The 22,455-nt window shown below is 41.3% G+C and overlaps 1 protein-coding gene across 2 annotated transcripts in view; it reads right to left on the bottom strand.

Annotated features, from left to right (window-relative positions):
• MAP1B (microtubule associated protein 1B) overlaps positions 1-22,455 on the bottom strand; it is a 222,888-nt gene that overhangs the window by 57,623 nt on the left and 142,810 nt on the right. For both annotated transcript variants that reach the window (XM_033929061.1, XM_033929070.1), the window contains one exon: positions 170-252. In XM_033929061.1, the coding sequence (XP_033784952.1) occupies positions 170-252 (83 nt within the window). The remainder of the gene's footprint in view (positions 1-169; positions 253-22,455) is intronic.

The raw sequence follows: 22,455 nt of genomic DNA, 5'->3' as shown, positions 1-22,455 counted from the left end.
GTTCAGTCAGATATTCAGCTCAATACTATCCATATACATTTTGAAAATCTTAGGTCACCAGTGAGTATAAAATTTTTTGAACAACAGGCAAACAGATTAAAATCATGCAGCTAAAGTATTGTGGCGAGTTCAGTGCAATAAGGTATACCATCTTCCAAATTAAACTTACCTCAGTGCTAACTGCTTCATCTGAAGGGTTGATCAGGACTACAGTCTCTAGGACATCACTTCTGTGATGAAGGATTTTTTGGCCTGCCAAATACAAAACAATACTAGGTCAACTTTTGTCTGTGATTTCACAGCCAAAAAGATGTACACTGGCTCTCAAGTACACATTTGAAACTCTTTTGTCAATGTTTGTCAAAAGTAATTTCTCCCATTGTAATTTTTCAAACAGAAACAAAAATGAAGCAAATCTTACTTTACGTGTAGGATATTAGGGCTGACCTACGATTCTGGAAATACCTTTGTAAGCCACAGCCCATGATATTGCTGCTTCAGAATTGTATGGATGATGAAAACTGACCAAAGGACTTCAGGCTATTATTATCCAGAAATAGCGTTTTTCATTGTATTGGTCCCAGGGAATGGAACAACCTTCCAGAATATATTCGTCAACAGCAGACTAAACAGAACTTTAAGAAAGTACTTAATAGACACTTGTTCTGTCAAAAGAAATATAGGGTCTGAGATTGGTCTAGGGAGGAGGATTGGAGTCTTTTGAGTGCAGGGTGCTGGTCATTGATGTATTCCATGGTCTGGTCAGTTTTTATTGGTTATAATGATGTTTCTCGTAGAGGCGACTTGTATGTTATGAGTAATTTTTTATTCTGTATGTAAGTGTGTAATTTGTTTTATAGTGATGTTTTTTTGCTGATGTGAATTGTATGTTAAATTTAATGTTATATTTTGTATGTGAGTGTGTAACTCGCCCTGGATAAAGGCGGAAGGGGGGGGGTAAGTAAACAAACAAACATTCTAAACCGCCTGTGTTATGTTTGTGTAATAAGGTAGGTTATTATTATAATTAAAAGTTTGACAGTTCCTCAGTTCATACAACCCAGGGAATTTGTGAAGTTTATTTAAATAAAAAGACTGATTTGCTCCTTTGTCCAGGGGATCAAACAAAACTATACATAGCTATAGAACATATACTGCAGAGAAGTCTAGCTTCGCTAATGGATTGCTCTAGTTTTCACTGTGATGAAGAAGGTACCTCTAACCAGCTTTCAGACACTGGACCACACCACTACAATTTTGAGCACTTGCGAGCGGCACATCTGTCTTCCTGGTTTCAACTTTAAATGGTAGTTTCAGCATAACCTCTTACTGACAACCATACACAATTAACATGTGCTCTTCCACACCACTTAAACACAAATACAAGGTCAGGATTGATATAAAGCTTGGGTTGACCTGACTAGTGCTAGAAATAAGCCTCCTTATCTTTAAAAGGAACTGCATTCCCATCTCTGATGTTTCTTTATGGGATAGGTGTGCTCTCTTGTCATGTGCATCCTATCTGGTTGGTCCTGCCGCTTGGTTGGACCTGTACTAGGTCATTAGTGTGAGTTCCTCATATGTATCCAGATTCCATCTGGTCTAGTTCCCTGCTACCTGTACTATGCTGTGCTAATGTGTTCCTGGTCTGTTTCTCTAGATTCCAAATTTTTCTTCTTGTCACAGGATTTCTCATCTATTCCTGTTTCCTCTGGATTCCTTGTCTAGCACTCATGTTTATGTTGAGTGAAAAGAACCTGTCCATTATGTCAGAGATCCATGTATAATAACCAGGGCTGCCGAGAGAAAATCCAGGCCCCGGCACAAAGAAGGTGTGTGGGCCAAATCTACTAGTCGTGCTTGCGACATAGTGGATCTTAGAAAATTTTTTACCAGCTTTAGCTTGCTGAATGAGCATTCTGCAGAGGTGACATTGGCAGGAATTGCCAACAGAATACGCAGTATATTTGAAAAGAGTCCTTCCAGTTTGTACATTTTCAAGCAATGCAGCAGCTCCAATGGGCTCAGCTGGTTCTCTCCAAAATTTGATTGATAAACAGCTGGCAGATGACTCGTCTCCATTACAAGATCTTCACTGAATCAGCAGGATATTAATTTGTCAGTGATTTTGAATTTTCTTTCAGCTCATCTACAGGAATTGTTAGGTACTTCCAGAGGAAGCTGAACTTCTCAGAAATGTTCACTGCAGCACTGAAACGAGCTGTGAGTCCACCAATAACATTATCCAACATTACATAGAAAACAGACTTTCTGAAATTCATTTCTTCAGGGGAGTCATCCATTTCATGCTATTGTGACAATTTGGCATCTTCACCATGGAACCTCCTTTTGCGTTTTGCATCACCACAACTTCAACATGCTTAGCTTCAACTCCACATACTTTTCCAAATGTTGCAGAGATCTGTCAGTTCTGAAATCAAGGCTTTTATGTTGGACACTTCAACATCCAGTGTTGCATTTTTGGATTGGATAACGTTGTTACAGTTACCAACTGGAACTAATATTTTGTACCATACAACAGACACTATCACACAAACAAATGATGCCACATAATACAAAGCTCCATTAATCACTGTTCTTGTTTTAGCAGTTAGGTTCAGCTTCAAGAGGTCTTCTACTGCTAATTTGATGCCAGGCAAATGGGCTACAAAGGGCTTCTCACATTCAACATGGTCTGACCACCGTGTGCTAGATATGCCATGAAGAGAACAGCCAGTTTGATTTTGCAAAATTTTCCATCGATGTGGACTAGAGCTAAACAAGTTATAAACAGTTTGTATAGTTCCAAAGTATGTTATGGTTTCAGAAATACATTCTGCAGCATCATTTCCACACAAATTGAGTGAGTGGCATCCACATGGAGAAAATATAGCTGTTGGACATTGCTCAAGTATTCTTGCTTGTGCACCTTTATATTTTCCTGACATGTTGGCTGCATTTGTCATAAACTTGGGCTTCATTTGCCCCCTTGAACTTCATAGGTCCTGGAGCGATGTATGGGCTGCACCTCCCCCCCTCTTTCCTCAGGCCTGTTAATAACTATTATATCATTTACATCTTAAGTGAAAATTAAACTTCTTTGAACTTGCTTTGGTGTGTACTTTTATTTTCTTTACAGGGACCAATTCCTTATGGCCATCCATTCATATTCAGGCTGGTTGCCCTCATACATTGTTACTCAGAGTAATATTCCTCACAGCTGTTCAGGTTTCTCTTGACTTTATACAGTCTTGTTTGCTCCATAGTCTTGTTTAGATTCCAGTCTGGGATTTCTAATAAGTCAATTCCCTTGTCAACACTTAAATTCCAGTCTTGGTGTCACAACCCAATATAAGCCCTAGACCCAGCTTCCTAGATTCAGCATGAGTCTCTGGCCTTAATCTTGATGTTACTTCTAATTCAGAGTTTTATCTACTTTGCCTGCTTAAACCCAGCACAGGCAGCTTGCACTAGATTTGTAAAATGGATGAACGCCTCGTTCCCAACGCAAACTGGCAGATCCTCAAAGCACAACCTATCACAGTTTCCATCTGCTACCTTTTTGGAGGACCTCACTACCAAGCCTATATTCCCGCTTTCCTCTTAGGAGTTGCCAACTGTTAGAACTCTCCCTCACAGCTCCCTCTGTTGTCCATGCCCTTTCCTTGCAAGCCAGGCTGCCTTTTCAATTCATTTACAGTTTATTATTTATATTCTGCCTTTAAACAAGGCGGATTACAACCAAATATACACAATTAGCAATACATGCTTAATTGTTTGCATTTGTGTTCTGAGCAGCCTTATTCCTACAGTTCAAACACCAAAAAGTGGGATCGGGCAAGATGTCTTCCAACTGTTCTTATAGTTCCCAGACTTCCTTGGAGTTCTGGCTTTTGAAGCTCCCTCTAGCAACTATCTAATCTAAATACAGTAGTAAATGCACCAGCTTACTACATAATTTCCTGGGATTGTCTTATGAATCCTCTCCTTCACTTCCAGGATCAGTGGAAGCCCTTAGTTTTCCTTCTTAGGTAGTATTAAGAGTACTGGCTTAGTTAACTAAGATTCAAAGACCTACAGTATATGGTGTAGTGGTTCTGCCAGCCAAAGATAGTCTCCTTTGTGCACTTTCTTAGCCAGCCAAAGACAGGAAACTGCCTTTCAGCTAATAGTTCAGCTATTCAGTCTTCCTTCCAGTTTGAAGTCTCCTTCTACCATTACCTCACTGATAAGAAGAATCCAAATTCTAAAAAGTACTTGGTAGCATAAAAACATCACCAATCAGTACATAAGTTACAATAGAGGTCCAGAGGGAGGGGGAATAGCCCTGTTTCTGTGTCACATGTACATTGATGTAGAGAATGACATGAAGAAAAAAATCTGTCCCTGTCACTGCCCGTCACCGGACCACCGTTCCCTTCACCGTCCCGTCCTCATCCCCGCCATCCCCTTCACCGCCCCGTCCCCTTCACCACCCCATCCCTGCAGCATCCACCCTTCCCTCTTGACACCTGACCGCCCTTCAGCGGCCTGAGAATCTCCTTCCCTCCCCTTACCTTCGCGGTGCGTTAGTAAAGAATTGAAACTTAAGGGAGGGAAGGCGCCTGGTCACCGATCGCGCATGGCCCCCTCCCTCCCTCCCTACCTATGGCCAAATCTATCTCCCTTCCTACCTCCCCCTTACCTTCATGGTGCTTTCGTAAAAAACTTACTGAAGCCGGCGAAGCCTGCCTGCAGTCACATGTGTGTGGGTGGAAGCTTCTCCTCTGACGCTTCCGCCCACACACGTGCGTCTGCAGGCAGGCAGGCTTTGCCGGCCTCAGTAAGTTTTTTACAAAAGTGCCGTGAAGGTAAGGGGAGGGAGGTAGATAGATTTGGCCGTAGGTAGGTAGGGAGGGAGGGGGCCGCACACGATCAGTGACCGCGCACCTTCCCTCCGTTAACTGCGGGGACAATGCCATTCACCGCTCCACAGGGCGGTGGATGGCCTTGTCTCTGTGCCCGCAGTGAGCAGTTCCCCCCCCCATTTTGACGGGTTACCTGCGGCTACCCGCGGGTAACTGCCACCGTGTCATTCCCTACACTGATTTGACTTCTACATGGAATCCTGACCCACAGTTTGGGAACCACTGGGTGAAGCTTCCAGACAATCTAAGAGGAATCTGAATGGCACAGCAGCAGAGATGCCAAGTCTGATTCATTTGAAAGTTATCTAAATCCCAGATTCTTAGGCCCGGATTCTATAAGCGGCATCTCGATTATAGGCAGCCAACTGCTGTTTAACCAGCCAATCAGGACACACGTTTTCTTAAAAAAAACAAAAAAATTCCTGAGGCAGGCAGCCTACATTGGAGGCACCTCCGGGAGCCTAGGGAGGCGTACAAGCCCACCTAAGGCTAGGCGTGGGCGTGGCTTGGCCCAGAAGTAGCCTTAGGCTGTCCTAGGTGGCCGTAGGCATCTCCCTAGGTTAGCAGTAGACACATACAATGTAGGCCAGCGAAATGCTGACCTACACTGTAAGCAGAGGCTGTCGCTGAGCTTATCACGGCAAGGGATCTCCCTGCCGTGATAAGTTTAGAGGCTGCAGCCGCCCGTCCCCCCATACATCGCCGGCAGGCTTCTTCTGAAATTGTGCGTCGTATACAGAATCCGGGCCTTAGAACAGCTCATCCAAGTTCTGTCCTGCCAATTTTCAGGATATCCCTAATGAATATGTATACCAACACTACAAGACAGGGTACAATTAACCAAATTACCTATCTCAAAAAGTATTTAATACATATAATATAACTAGACAGGTCCTGTCTAGTTATATTATATGTATAGAATATATATGAGAAAGATTTGAATACCTAATATATCTACTGTATGCATATCTACCTCATACATATTCATTAATGAAATCCCAAAAAACACAAGTCCAACTTCAAATTGTTCAAATAAAATTTTTGTGACATGATGTGCTCAGACTCGTAACCAAAATGCCACAGGCTAGGCAACGATTACCACGGGACCATCACTGTCACATCAATGTCCCTGAACTGCTCCTCCCTGCCACACTACTGCTCTGTATCAAATCACAAAAGATAAATTCTCAAGAACAGGTATCTTTCTTGTGTGACTGGTGGTTCCCTATGAAATTAGAATGCTCTTCTCACTTCAAAGTTTTCAGAAATCTTTGAAACTTTACTATTTCAGGAATCTTTAATAGATCCTCCTACCCGGAAACGTGGTGATCTTAAATAATGATGTTTTCATTCTGCAATCCTTTATTATTACTGGTAGCCATCCATGTTTTAAGTATCTAATCTGTAAACTGAGTCAAGCCCTATTTTAGGGATGATCCAGTATATCTAAGGATTGGATTGGATTCTTCAATGGTCTGCCTTGTTTCCTGTGCACCCAAAATCATTCATACTATATACACATGAAGGACTGAACCTGGATAAGCCTACCTTAGAGCGTCGGTGCTAGCGTAATGATCCTGACCACTGCTTTCATGATAGGCAAAAAGAGAAAAATCAAGCAGTCCAACTAGTGAAAAGTAGTCCGAGTATACCTTGAGTACTTTTCCTCCTCCTATCCTATCCCTGATCCCTACTCCTATGAGTACATGTGCTCTGAAATTTATGCCCATACTTTTAGCCGCTGAGCGGAGAGAAGTTTTCTCAGCAGAGAATTTACTCATGTTACCTTACTACAGTAAAACCTTGGATTGCAAGTAACTTGGTTTGCAAGACAAGCAAAACATTTGATTAAATTTTAACTTGATATATAAGCAATGTCTTGCAATACAAGTACATACAGTATACACGTGTCACATCATCACAACTGAGCCGATGGTTCTTCTCTCTCTGATGCTGTAGTGTAGTGACTGTTCTAAATGAGTATGGTCTTGCAATACAAATACATATGGCATACACACGTCACATCATCACAACTGAGCTGATGGTTCTAAACGAGCGAAGTCTTGCAATACGAGTACATATAATACTGTATTAAAGTTTTTGGGTTGTGGAATGAATTGTCTGAGTTTCCATTATTTCCTATGGGGAAATGTGCTTTGATATACGAGTGCTTTGGATTACAAGCATGCTTCTGGAACGAATTATGCTCGCAAACCAAGGTTTGATTGTACTACTTATTTCTATAGTGCTACTAGACATACATGGCACTGTATACAAACACAGAGACAAGCCCTGCTTGACAGAGCTTAGATTTTATTCAAGACCGACAAACAGGACAAATGAGATAATAATCAATATAGTTTTATTTACTGTCCCTATGCTTTTAGAAGCTCCAAAGAAAGGCAAATATCATTTTATGCTGCTTTTTCATTTGCAAAGCAAACAAGATCGCCACTATGTAACAATTATTGTCATGATAAGCGCAGTCGCCAAAGACCTAGAACAATTACTTTCGCCCTCTACATATGAGGAATTTAAGAAACGTCTAAAAACACACCTGTTCCTAAAACATCTTGACAACTGATCCACTTATCTCTTTCCTCTCAATAGCGACCTACTGTCCTTTTGATCACTTTTCTCCTCAACAATGAATTTCCTGTCTAATTACTTCTCTTTCTTCTTCCCCTCTTGAAGTCAGTCAATTTGTACCTTTGCTTAATCTTTTGTAAACCGCATAGAACTTCACGGTATTGCGGTATATAAGCTGTTATTATTATTATTATTATAAATAGTTACCATGGTTTTCAGTCAGGAGAATCTTATCCTTATTAAAAATTTGTATCTGGAGAAAGGCTGTGGTTCTCATAGACTGGTGTAAGAGTTTCCAGAAAAGAGGTAGAAGCGGATAAATGTAGAATATGCTGTGAAGAAAACTGCCATAAATGGGCTCAACTGATCACCAGTTGGGAAACAGCAGGGCCTGATCAGTTCACATTGAAGAAAACATCATGACAGTTGAAGAACCGGGTAGTAAAGTGGCATTATTTAGGTGAAGTGGTCGACGTGAATGTAGGCTTAATGAAAATTTATTCAGGATGAAATATCCCAAATGTTATTGCAATTAGTCAAGCAGAAAAAACTTTGTATAGAACTGGAAAAGCTGGGACCGGTTAGATTATAACTTTTGGTGGGAATCTTTATGCCACTTTTTTTTTTTTATATATTTTTATTCATTTTTAAGCCATACATATGTGCAACATATTATACAATCATAATACACTATAAAAGCACTTAAAATCAATCACATTGTAATCTATGACAGATAGATATATCACCCCCATACTCATATTCAAAAATTGCACTCAAGTTAAAGAATTAAAAAATATTTTCCAACCCTCCCTCCCACCCACCCACCCACCTACCCATTCACCCTGGACATGCATGACCAAAGGGCAAAATCAACAATCATTCTTTGCAAAATTTTGTCAATGTCTCCCAAATCTTCTGAAACTTTTTGTAATGTCCCTATTGTATAGCCATAATATGTTCCATTTTAAAAACATGACACAGAGACTCCCACCAAAAGGTATAGTTCAATCTATCCCACATTTTTAAAATGGAACATATGATTGCCATACAACAGGAACATTATGGGAAATTTACACGTCCAGAATGGGTGGGGAAATTCTTTTAATTTAATTATGGTAGAGTGTAATTGTTGGGTATAAGGATGGGGGAGGGAAGGGACATGAAATATAATTTGTTTGAATTTAAGTGCTGTTAAAGTGAAACCTGTCTGTAGAACATGTTGCACTTATTTTTAGCTTTAAAATTAATAAAGATTTTTTTTATACCACTTTGTATAGTTTAAAAAAAAATAAAATAAACATGATGTACATTTAGGGCTCCTTTTACAAAGCCGCACTAGCGGTTTTATCGCATGCATCAGATTAGCGCGCAGGAGGCGGTTGCGGCTAACGCGTGTGGCAACTTAGCGTGTGCTATTCCGCGCGTTAAAGCCCTAGCGAGGCTTTGTAAAAGGAGCCCTTAATCTCTGGATGCACTACCAGGAAATCTTACTCTTTGGCCTTCGATTAATTTTTAGTCCTTCCAAAAGTCAATTGGTTAGTCTTGATGTATTGCTATGACTTTCTTTTATTTCATTCTTGTCTTTTTTCATCTCAAGAAAATCCGTAAGCAAATATAAAATTACAAACAGAAATTACTATATTGCCTTCCTGTTGCTGAGTGTTGCTGAAGAAACCTCTCAGTTGCTACGTTGTGTGAGCTGTGCCAGCTTGCATCTTCTATGACTTGATTGCTTTCTCTTTTAAGTTATGCACAGAAGCTATAATCAATGGTAACAATCAAAGCATAAACAAATGCATCTGTCTGCTAATGATGTAGCATGTTGGGTGTCAATATGCTACATCTGCATTCAGATTCCAATCTGCGTTGGGTCTCGCTATCGAAAAATATTTTCCTCTGACTAAGTACACACAGACATTTTCTTTCTCATGGTAATTTGCCTTTTTATGTACTGAAAAGTTGAGTAGCACAAATGAAGGGCCTCATTAGGAAGAAAATGGCATGCCAATATTCTAACAAAATCAACAGTTTTCTAGATAATTTGGGAGGTACTGTAGAAGTAGGGGGGGTTCATTTCATGAAACCAAATTACAAATACTAGGGAAGTATCAATTGAATTCTATGATACACAATTACTTCCTGAGTAATTTCTTGGTAAACTTAGCCGTGCCTCAGAGACTGAATCATCTAGCAAAGCTTTTCAATATATTGCATTTCATCAGTCAAGCTCTCGTTCATTGGCAACAGGCAGAAGTTTACATTTAGAGTTATTTGTTTAAATATTCTTTTTACGTTTTTTCTTTTTTTATTTTTTTAAGAAATAAATATAGAAATCTTTAATAGATAGTGCACAATTTTAGAAGCACTTATCTGTTTGCTCGTCGTTAGGGAACCAGTGCTGACGAGCAAACAGATAAGTGCTTCTAAAATTGTGCACTATCTATTAAAGATTTCTATATTTATTTCTTAAAAAAAGAAAAAAAGAAAAAACGTAAAAAGAATATTTAAACAAATAACTCTAAATGTAAACTTCTGCCTGTTGCCAATGAACGAGAGCTTGACTGATGAAATGCAATATATTGAAAAGCTTTGCTAGATGATTCAGTCTCTGAGGCACGGCTAAGTTTACCAAGAAATTACTCAGGAAGTAATTGTGTATCATGGGGTTCATTTCATCCCAGCAAAATGAAACACTGCTGGTTCTGATCCTAATTAGAGAATGACACGGTGACAAAATTCATCACCGTTCCCGTCCCCGTGGATAACCGCAGGAAATAATCCCATGTCATTTTCTAGTGTCTATTTCAACCTCGGTCCTTCTACACCAGCATTCTTCAAAGCAAAGCTGGTGACGGGATAATCGCGCGCCAGACGCCAGCGCGCCGACAATCCAGCGCTGCCATTGCGGGAAGGTGTCGGGGGTGAAACCCCTCACATTATAGAGAAAACAGAACTTTTCCTGAAAAAAATCAGAAAAAGTTCCGTTTTCGCTATAATGGAGGTTTCCAACCCCCCGAACCTCCCTCCAACAGCAGCGCGAACACTAACCAATAAAGTGGGGGGGTTGCTACCCCAAACCCCCCGTCGGACCTCTTTAAAAATTACTTTTTCCCCCGCGCATTTCTGTCTTGCGCCGAATTGTCGGCGCTGGATTGTCAGCACGCTGGCGTCTTGCGCGCCACTGTCTATGAACCAGCAAAGCTTGCGGGTCAGTGGTTGTGCCCAATTATACTCTGATTCTTTCTTCTCTCCTTAAAGAATGACATGAAGATGGTTTCCCGTGGTTATCCGCGGGGACGGGAACGGTGATTAATTTTGTCACCGTGTCATTCTCTAATCCTAATCTTGCTCCCTTACTATAGTTATGATGGGGAAATTTCATAAATCATTATCTGTATTAAAGTATGATTTACATGAGAAAATGGCTCTTACAAAAGCATGACTAGCTATGCATAAGCATGCCAAGAATATGGTGTGTACTCTTGCATCACGTATAGGTCTTCCTGGGGGAAGGAGGGGGGGCGATCTTTCAGGAGAAGCAGGGGCAGAGTTGCAGTGTATATGCATATTTTATAAAATACACAAGTACATTCACAGACTACATGCCAATATTGGAGCAGCTTTAAATTTGGGATCACTCCAGGAGATGTTCATATAAAATATATGTTGTTGTCTTTATAAAATAGACATAAGTTAGATGTCTTTTTGAACTTTTCAAAAAGGCACCCTCAACACTCCAGCGAATTATGCACATAATGACTGCATGCATAATTGTATATTTTGCATATGTTAGTATATAGCTGAAAGATTTCTCTTGCATGTAAAGTCTAATTGGTGAAGGAATACCCTAGTGTTAGAGTAGAGCGCTTGATGTCTAGGTGTACCCAGTTCACTTTAAACCTCATTGCTACTCCTCCTAATGTTGGGCGTCACCTAATTCTCCATTGTCCCAAGTACAAAAATTAGATTAAAAAATAATGTCAATCTTTATCGTAATATTGAATCAATTTCTTTGACTCCTTCCCACCGTGTTGTATTCTTCCGGTTATACCTAACCCTCCCGACTTACCAATGTAATTTGAAAATATTTTCTGTGACATCGCTGTCTGTGTACAGTCTCTTTCTCTGTAAACCGCTCTGAACTGCTTGTGGTATTTGCGGTATACAAAAATAAAGTTATTATTATTACATTAGGGGTTATGTAGCACAGCCTCAGGAAAGGGGAGGCAGGCACAGCAGGAGCAGGCAGATATGACTGGCAGTCATCAAGAGCCAATCAGCCTGATACATGCTCCCACTGAGGTCAGCAAAAGAAGGCTTAGGCTTATACATAGCTACCTGTCTAGCTCAAATATTAAGGATGGGGAGGGGAGGAGCACTACTCATCTGCTATGGTTGCCCGACTTATGTGTTTTATAGATTTAAAAGAGTTAACGAAAGAAGTGATCCTTGTAGAATACCTCATTCTAGAACCCTTCTAGTAGAAAGTTCTTGATTCCAACAGACTGTGTACGATGAACAAAATAGGAATCAAAACACTGCCATACCACTATTTTAATGTCAATATCACTTAGGTATTTCTTTAATTTAGAATGAGACATCATGTCACAGACTGCGGTGAGATCTAATTGTACCCAAAGATCACCATAGCCCTGATGAGCCTTGACCAATATCTCATCCACTATTTCTAGCAAGGAAGATTCAGTATTGTGGTCACATCCTAGCTGAACGGATGTCCCGTTTCACAGCTCCAGGATACACTGCACTAAAAACTTACATTTTTTGGACATTACCACTGGCTATCCTCAATTAGTACCAACCTCTATTAAGCTATATTATGTGTTTATATTATATTTATGATATAATTGATTATAATATTTGAAAGAAGGTGGGTGGGACGAGATATAATTTTTATGTTTGTAGAATTATATGAGAATTACAAGTGCTATTGTTGTTACTAATGATATATTCCTGTACGCTTGCTGTAAGTTTTCAAAATGAATAAAGAATATTAAAAAAAAAAAAAAGCTGATCTAAATCTACAACCCAGAGGTTCTTATTTGCTGAATTTTAAATGGAAATATCGGTTAAAACTCAGCAGAAACTAAAAGATCAATCCTGTATGCAGGAAAACATGATTAGATTAGATTAGATGATGGTGAAGGAGTTAACAGTATTGATTTTCACCTTACAAGAAGCTGCGGTAAAGGAATTAACTACTGTAGGTCCATAATTACTGAGGTTATGGAAGAAAAGCTGACCAAAATTCATACCATAGTTGAAGAAATCAAAGAAAGTTTAGATTTGCAAGGCAACCACTTATAGAGAGTAGAAAATTGGCTGGTGCACCATGAAAAAAGAGTGGATAGCTTCAAGGAATGCATTTGCACACTGGAAACAGCAAATATATCGCTGCTTGACAGGACAGATGATCAGGAAAACCAGGGTTGCAGAATAATTTACACTTCATTGGCATTCCAGATTCTGTCAAAGATTGACCCTTGAGAAGCACTTTGGAGCAATAGCTACCAGAAGCATTGGGCCACCAAACTTTATCAGCGCACATGATCATAGGGCATGCAGAGAACACGATAAAAATCCTGAGCGGGTGCTTGCTCGTTTCTTGAATTTTGCTGTTAAAGATCCTTACCCAATTTTGACAGTATAAAAATTTTTATCTTCTAGGGTCTTTCAGGTTTGTGCAAAGTGACAAGCAATGGCACCATTCTGCAATGGGTTAGTCAAACTGAACATTCGCATCTCGCTAAGGACGACCCACCTTAAATTTTCCTTGAAAAGACTCCCGACCCACTGACTCTCTCTTCTACGTTGTTGCTCTAAGACTATGATCATTCCTATTTATTTATCTTCCTCCTTATAAAACCCTGCTTAACCTCCCTCTTTGCAATCTATACAACTTTCAGTCCTTTCTCCATTGCTGTAGTTCGCTGACTCTCCTCAGCCACTTTTAATATAAACCGCTGTGAACCGAAAGGCTTTCGCGGTATATAAATAAAGAGTTATGTTATGTTTGTTATGTTATGTATCCAGCCAAGGCAAGAGTGGTCTTCAACAATAAAGTTCTGTATATGGATACTGCAAAGGAGCTTGAACTCTTTGTGAAAAACTTGCCAGCCGTGTCAGGGAGAGGAACCACCACTACAATAAACAGTCAGTGACATTGATATACTTCAGGATTAACAATAAGTTCTTCAAGTTTTTTTTTGGGGGGGGATCTCCTCCTTCCTGTTATGAGGTAGTCAAGGTAGGGGAACATCTCTCTATTATATCTTGGATAAGCTACTCTACCCAGAGATTTATTTTGAGGAATATGGTGAGTTATAACTTTATTTCTTGTATTTGTCAATGCCTATTGATATCACTAAGTGTCGCATCCACATCTCCATAAACAGTTGTTTTTTTTTTCCACGGTTTAGGGGAAGGAAGCTCATTCCCATTATGTTAGAAGATATTCTTACCTGCACTATATTTACTGAAATGCCATGCTGATTGTTGTAAAGGAATCCTATGTGGCATCACCTCTTCTTCAGAGTTTATATACTGATTGATTAAAGTGACACCTTGGAAAATGATTGTTGGTTACAAGATATGATTCCATTGTGTTTTACTGGTGTCTTCTTAACCTCATTGTTTTATTTATAGCACATTTGTTAGAATCCTTGTGAATGGGTAGTCAGTTCTGTGCCCTGGTGCTGGCTACATGGGAATGGGTAGACCCAAAGCATATTAAGACAAAGGCAAACTAGGCATGTGCCTCAAGCCCAAAAGTACAGAGAGGACCTATACTAGTGGTTCCCAACCCTGTCCTGGAGGACCACCAAGCCAATCGGGTTTTCAAGCTAGCCCTAATGAATATGCATGAGAGAGATTTGCATATAATGGAAGTGAGAGGCATGAAAATCTGCTCCATGCATATTCATTAGGGCTATCCTGAAAACCCGATTGGCCTGGTGGTCCTCCAGGACAGGGTTGGGAATCACTGACCTATACGACCTGCTGAGAACAATGAAGCCTTGGATTACCATCTGGATTTTTTAAGGATTTAAAGGAGAGGAAGCGTGGGAGCCCTGCTCCGCCCCTCCCCCCGACCAGCCAGGGACCCGATTTCACCCCCTGCAGCAGCGGACTTGTTCTTACAGAGCCCAGCAGAGGAGAGGAAGCGTGGGAGCCCTGCTCCGCCCCTCCCCCGACCAGCCAGGGACCCGATTTCACCCCCTGCAGCAGCGGACTTGTTTCTTACAGAGCCCAACTCACACAGCCTCTTCTCTTCAGAGCAGCCCCACTGAAACCGGGAGCTGCTCCAACGAAAAACAGACCCCTGCCGTAGGGAAGGAACTTCGGGCCGCGTGGGAGCCCAACTCCGCCCCCCGAAGCCCCCTGCAGAGCAGCTCACACAGCCTCTTCTCTTCAGAGCAGCCCCACTGAAACCGGGAGCTGCCCCCCCCCCCCCCCGAAGTCCCGAACAGGTCAATCTTTTTGATCAGACATACAACATAACCCATCTACCACAAAACAACAAGATCTATCTCCCTCACCAATAACAACAGGACAAACGACTTTTAGAATCAGTCCAGACCCCCACCAACTGCCACTAAAGATGAAGCTATCCACACAAACACATACTCAAGCCACCCTAATAATAATCCTCCTCATCACCAGCTGGAAAGTAGTAGCAAACAACTTATACACCACACCCACAAGCTCCTCTGTAACCAATTTCCAACTCCATAACGGCAGAACCTTCTTAACAAGAAACTCGAACCACCAGACCAGCACCCAACATTCCATCACCACAACCTGGAGAAAAAGAACAACTCCTCCCAAGACCAAACCTAAACCTCCTCCCAAAACACTCATCTACCCTGAAACGACCCACAAGAATCAAACAGAAACCACTACTCTAACGTGTGCCTACCTAAACATCAGAGCCTTAGGATCCAAAACAGAACATATAAAAAATTGGTTAAAAACCGAAAACCTAGACTGTCTCTTCCTCACAGAAACCTGGCTAACCTCAGACACAGACCCCAGAATAACAGAGGTATGCCCGCAGGGGTACAAAATAACAGTGACCTGCAGAGAGAAAAAAAGAGGAGGAGGACTAGCAATAATATTCAAAGACTCCCTAACCCTAAATATACAAGAAAAAACATCCACCACACAAATGGACTTCCTTGCCTGTCATCTCACAAGCTCCACACTAAAAAACTCACTAGCATGCATGCTCTGTTACATAACACCGGGAAATTGGACCACAACGAGACCTGAATTTGAAAACTTCATCTACCAAAACTCCTTAACAGCAGAATATAACCTTATCCTAGGAGACCTAAACCTCCACCTAGAAGACCCAAAATCCACACCAGCAAAAAACTGTCTAGCATTTCTCAATGCCTTATCCTTCCAAATCCTAGACCCACAAACCACTCATGAAAAAGGACATCAACTAGACATTGCAGCCTTCATGACCCACCAATCAACCACCCCAGTAATTCAAACACCCAATGGAACCTGGTCCCCATCCCTCTGGTCAGACCACTACACTTACAATTTCAGCATTAACTGGACCAAGAACAAAACCACACCTAAATCTCAAAAAACAACATACACCTCACGCAAACATATCGAGCCAACTGTATTCTGGAAAAAAATAGATGAAACACTCCAGGACTGCGACCCAAAAGACTTCATCTCTCACTGGAATTTTCTAGCCACCAACACCCAGGACGAACTAACCCCACTACAAACCAAAACTAGAACCAGTAGAAGATCAGACCAATGGTTTGACAATGATCTGCTCCAACTTAAAAGACAATGCAGAAGATTAGAAAGAAAATGGAGAAAAACAAACCTAGATCAAACGAAAACCGCCTGGAAAAAAACTAACAAACAATATAAAATCCTACTAAAAGACAAGAGAAAAACTCACTACACAAACCTAATAGGCACAGAAACCCAAGATACCAAAAAACTATTCAAAATATTAAAAGACCTAACGGACACCAAACCCTACACGACAACTAACAACAACCCAACCCCCTCAGCCACCCTTCTAGCAGACCATTTCAAGAACAAAATCACTAACGCCAGAGCCACCCTCAACTTTACCCCATCCCACCTAAACGAAATCACAACCCAACCCACGGATAAAGAATCTACTACAGCGGACAGAACATGGTCTCAATTCCCCAACATACAATGGTCCGAATTCAATAAACTCTACAAAAAATACAGCCACGCCTCCTGTGACCTCAACCACTGCCCAGCATATCTCCTTACCACCTCCAGTATAAAATTCCGTACTCTACTTCTGCAATGGATACAAACAACACTCACAGATGGCTTTTTCCCTACTGACTTCAGCGAAATTATCATCACCCCAATTCAAAAAGACCCAAAAGGACCAACAGACCAACCATCCAACTTCAGACCCATTGCCTCTATACCGCTATATGTCAAAATTACAGAAGGCCTAGTAGCCAAACTCCTCACAAACTATCTAGATGACCATAACCTACTCCACCCCATGCAATCAGGATTCAGAACTAACTTCAGCACAGAGACACTCCTGGGCTCCCTTATGGACACAGCCAGACAACACCTCAGCACAGGAAAAAAAATGCTTCTCATACAACTGGACCTAACTGCAGCATTCGACCTAGTTGATCATAACATCCTTCTCCAAATCTTGGATGCAATAGGTATCTCAGATACAGTATATTCTTGGTTTGAAGGCTTCCTAAAATCCAGAACCTACAGAGTAAAATCAAACAAAGAAAAATCAGATCCTTGGTCAAACCCTTGCGGCGTACCACAGGGATCCCCACTATCCCCTACTCTCTTCAACCTATACACTGCCTCTCTCGGGGCATACCTGGATAAAATAGGCATTACCACCTATAGTTATGCGGATGACATCACCATCCTCATACCATATGATCAGCCAAAGACCATCATGACAAACATAATACACCAAACAATAGTAACAGTTACAACCTGGATGAAAGAACACAAACTAAAACTCAACCCAGATAAAACCAAATTCATCCTCCTCGAAAATGACAAAGTCCCAACCATAACCAATTTAGAACTTAACTCAATCAACTACCCAATCCAAACCACCATAAAACTACTAGGAGTGACAATAGACAGATGCTGCACTATGCAACTGCAAATAAATAAAACCATACAGAAATCCTTTGCAATAATGAGAAACCTGAGACAAGTCCGGAAATTCTTTGAAAGATCACAATTCCAGCTCATAGTGCAATCCCTAATCCTAGGATTGCTAGACTACTGCAACATCCTCTACCTCCCCTGCCCTGCCACGATGACCAAGCAACTACAAACAATCCAAAATACTGCTCTGAGACTCATCTACTCACTGAGGAAACATGATCATATCACAGAAGCCTACATCAACTCACACTGGCTACCAATCCAAGAAAGAATACTATTTAAATTCTACTGCATGATATTCAAAACCCTAAATGGAAACAGCCCAGCCTACCTAAACAATCGCCTCATCCAAGCAACCTCAACCAGACATAGAAAAACGCACTCCCCTTTCACACCTCCCCCGATCAAGGAAGTAAAACGGTCAAAACAATACGACGGCCTCCTAGCCACTCAAGCTGCAAGAATGGATAACCAAATCTCCAACCTACTGTTAACCACCCCAGACTACAAGATTTTCAGAAAACAAATAAAAACTATACTCTTCAAGAAAGCCCTGAAACAGTCCTAACCACACCCACTCTTAAAACCTCTTACTCTTAACAACACTTTTACCTATCAAATGCTATCTAAAACCCATAATTTCACCATATTCTTACCTCCTAAAGACCTCCAATTCCCTTTGGTAACTCTTTATCCAATGTTTATTACCTTAAAAAATTCTATGTCATCGCTTATTCAACTCCTTTTAATTTGTATGTAATTCCTGTTTTTTAGTTGGAATGTAATCCGCCTTGAACCGCAAGGTAATGGCGGAATAGAAATCACTAATGTAATGTAATGTAATGTAATTTAACAATTTGCAAATTACCAGGCTCAAAATCAGAAGAGTGGATAACATGTCTGGACATTTTTCATAATTTAGCCCTTTGTAGCTTTCTAATCTTCCTCCCTCCCTTCCAGGCAGGGGCTGTGGTAGTATCCAGCCAATGGGAAGGCTTCTAATCACAGTAAGGCGGGGCTGAGATGCAAGGGCTGGAGAGTAGGTGGAAGCTGAGCCCTGTATGTTTTGAAGAGAGCTGTGGAACTAGTGAGTATTCTGGGGGAATGAGGTTGTTGAAAAGGAGAAGGAATTTAAGAATGGGAGAAAGTGTGAAGTGTCTCCTGCAGACTTAGGAAAAGAACTGGCAGCAAATGCAAGAACTTTGCATGATGGTGTAATTGTGTATATTTCTGTGTCATATAAATAGAGGCTCCCTTTGGACTGAGCTTCCCTTTGAAAGTACACTGCCATGAATATACCTATGTGTATACTAAATGAAGGGAAGTTTACTGCCTAGGGAATTTACCCAGCTAGCTGTTAAGTTTCCTGGACTAATTCCTTTGGACACTGTCCTAATACTTCCTTCTCTATGTCTATATATTTTCAGAAACACGAAAGAAAGTGATTTAAAAAAAGAAATCAGCTGCTTCCATTTGTGAACCTTTTCTCACACTATAAATATGTATCTCAATTCAGAGGCAACGGACCTCTTTTTTGTTTGGGGGGACCCAAAAGCTCTGCCCTAGTCCCCACCCCAGACCTGCCCAAGCTCCACCCCAGACCCTGCCCCCATAATAATAGTACTAATTGTAAATTCCATTTCTTCCATTCATTTTTCATAATCACACAATATAATCTTCTTAATGATACATAATGGTAACCACAAAATTAAATCACACAAAGCACACTCTTTTCCCCTCCCCTCCCCTGCACAGCATTTCTTCCTCTCTCCTCCACTCCCATGTGCAACATCTCCCTCTCTCTCACTGTCCACCATCTCTCTCTCGCTCATGTTCTCCCTTTCTGCAAAGGGAGTGGGGAAAGAGGGATCCAGGGTGCCTCTCTCCAACTCCATCTACTGCCACATCCAACATTGCTCTCTCTCTTATCCCCCGGACTGTGTGCAGCATCTTTTGCCCCTGCCCACCAGCCCCATGACCAATATTTCTCCTAACACCCCTCTCCAGCACTATGCCACATCTCTTCCTCCATTCCCTCCACCACCATGTCCAACATTCCTCCCTCTTGCATCCCTTTCCATCTGTCCCATTGTTCGCTCTCCACCACATCCAACATTTCTCCATCTCCTAGCTCTCTATCTCACTCCTCTCCCACCACCATGCCAAACAATTCTCTCCCTCCCTATGCCCAATAATTCTCCTCTTTCTTCCTTTCCCCATGCAGAGTTAAGGAGTTAGAATTCAATTAAAATGTGCATGCATTTCTTTCAAAATTTTACATGGTATTTTTTATTCCCCTTGTTCCCTTATTATGGAATGTTTACAGATTCTCCTATGCAAAAGGCATCCAACAATTCAAACTCTCCCTTTCCTCCAGAAAAGGAACTAAAGGAGTTAAGATCTTTAGTCAATCTCTGGCTTTTAAACTTTCACAACTATGGAATGAACTTCCCTTATCTCTGTGGAGCCCCAGTCCTTTCCAATCTTTTCATAAATTTCTCTAAAACCTTTTTATTTGCTAAACATTTTGAAAATTAATCTCTTTTGAAACTTCTGCTCTCAGTTTTTCACTTATTTAATTGTTGTAAACCTAGTCAAGCTTCCTTAGGTTTGATGACCCGGTATATAAAGTTAAGTTTTAGTTTAGTTTAATTTAGTTTAGATATACTCTAAAAATAAATTATCTCCAGAATGGAAACATTACAGGACACTATGGGAAAGGGTCTTGACTGTTTGAAGTCTCTAGTTTATTACTTTTGTTCTTTCATCACAGGTATCATTCTGTTGTATATGTTACCACGGCCATTCTTAATATGATTATTTGCTGAGTCTACCATTGATGATCATATGAGGGTCTTAACAGTGGGGTGTGAGAGGGTATGAGTGTATGTGTGCATATAGTGTGCGGAACCGGATGGCATCCATCCAAGGGTCATCAAGGAATTGAAAGGGACCATAGCTGAACTGATTCAACTAATAGTCAATCTGTCGATCAAATCGGGAAAGATTCCAGAAGACTGGAAGGTGGCGAATGTTACGCCGATCTTCAAGAAAGGTTTGAGGGGAGATCCGGGAAACTACAGACCTGTGAGTCTGACCTCGGTACCAGGAATGGTAAAGTCAATGATAAAGGACAGCATCATTGATCACCTTGACAGACACAGGCTGATGAGGACCAGTCAGCACGGTTTTAGCAAAGGCAGATCGTGTTTGACGAACTTGCTGCACTTCTTTGAGGGAGTAAACAGACAGATAGACAAGGGCGATCTGGTCGACATTGTATATCTGGATTTTCAGAAGGCGTTCAACAAGGTTCCGCATGGAATCGAGGGTGAAATACTCACGTGGATTAAAAACTGGCTAGAGCATAGGAAACAGAGAGTGGGGGTAGATGGACAATACTCTGACTGGAAGAGCGTCACCAGTGGGGTGCCACAGGGCTCGGTGCTTGGACTCATGCTCTTTAACATCTTTATAAACGATCTGGACATAGGTACGACGAGCAAGGTGATTAAATTTGTGGACGATATGAAGTTATTCAGAGTAGTAAAGTCACAAGGGGATTGCGAAGATCTGCAACGTGACATAATCAGGCTCAAGGAATGGGCATCAACATGGCAGATGAGGTTCAACGTGGATAAGTGTAAAGTGATGCATGTCGGTAACAAAAATCTCATGCACAAATACAGGATGTCCAGGGCAGTACTTGGAGAGACCTCCCAGAAAAGGGACTTGAGAGTTCTGATCGACAAGTTGATGAATCTGTCCACGCAATGTGCGGCGGCAGCAAATAGGGCAAACAGAATGCTAGGAATGATAAAGAAGAAGATCACGAACAGATCAGAGAAGGTTATCATGCCGCTGTACTGGGCCATGGTGAGCCCTCACCTGAAGTACTGCATCCAGCACTGGTCGCCATACATGAAGAAGGACACAGTATACTCGAAAAGGTCCAGAGAAGAGCAACTAAGATAGTTAAGGGGTTGGAGGAGCTGCCGTACAGCAAAAGATTAGAGAAACTGGGCCTCTTCTCCCTCGAACAGAGGAGATTGAGAGGGGACATGATCGAAACATTCAAGGTACTGAAGGGGATAGACTTAGTAGATAAGGACAGGTTGTTCACCCTCTCCAAGGTAGGGAGAAAGAAAGGGCACTCTCTAAAGTTGAAAGGGGATAGATTCCGCACAAACGTAAGGAAGTTCTTCTTCACCCAGAGAGTGGTAGAAAGCTGGAATGCTCTTCCGGAGGCTGTTATAGGGGAAAACACCCTCCAGGGATTCAAGACAAAGTTAGACAAGTTCCTGGTGAACAAGAACGTGCGCTGTTAGGGCTGGTCTCAGTTAGGGTGCTGGTCTTTGACGAGAGGGCCGCCGCGTGAGCAGACTGCTGGGCATGATGGACCATTGGTCTGACCCAGCAGCGGCAATTCTTATGTTCTTATGTAAATGAGGTTTATTGTTCTGAAAAGTGGTATTGCAATGCCATGGGTTTTCTTCTATGTTCACCAATCTATTGTTTATTTGCACTGCAGTCAATAATCATGACATTAAAAACAAAAAACACTGTGGTCAAAACTATACCCTGATTGTCGAAGATGTAAAAGATCATGGCATCCAGAAAAATCATTCAACTGTAAGAGACAGAGCTGAAGCCTGAATATCCATCAAATATGTTTTTGCCTTTCTTAAGGACTAGAGTAAATACAGCCTCCTTAAAATATGGAACAATGCCAGTGCTCAAAGACAAATTGATGAGATGG

This window comes from Geotrypetes seraphini, chromosome 1, assembly GCF_902459505.1.
Source record: "Geotrypetes seraphini chromosome 1, aGeoSer1.1, whole genome shotgun sequence".
In the NCBI taxonomy this organism is placed as follows: domain Eukaryota; kingdom Metazoa; phylum Chordata; class Amphibia; order Gymnophiona; family Dermophiidae; genus Geotrypetes; species Geotrypetes seraphini.
This window is presented reverse-complemented; position numbering and strand designations above follow the sequence as displayed.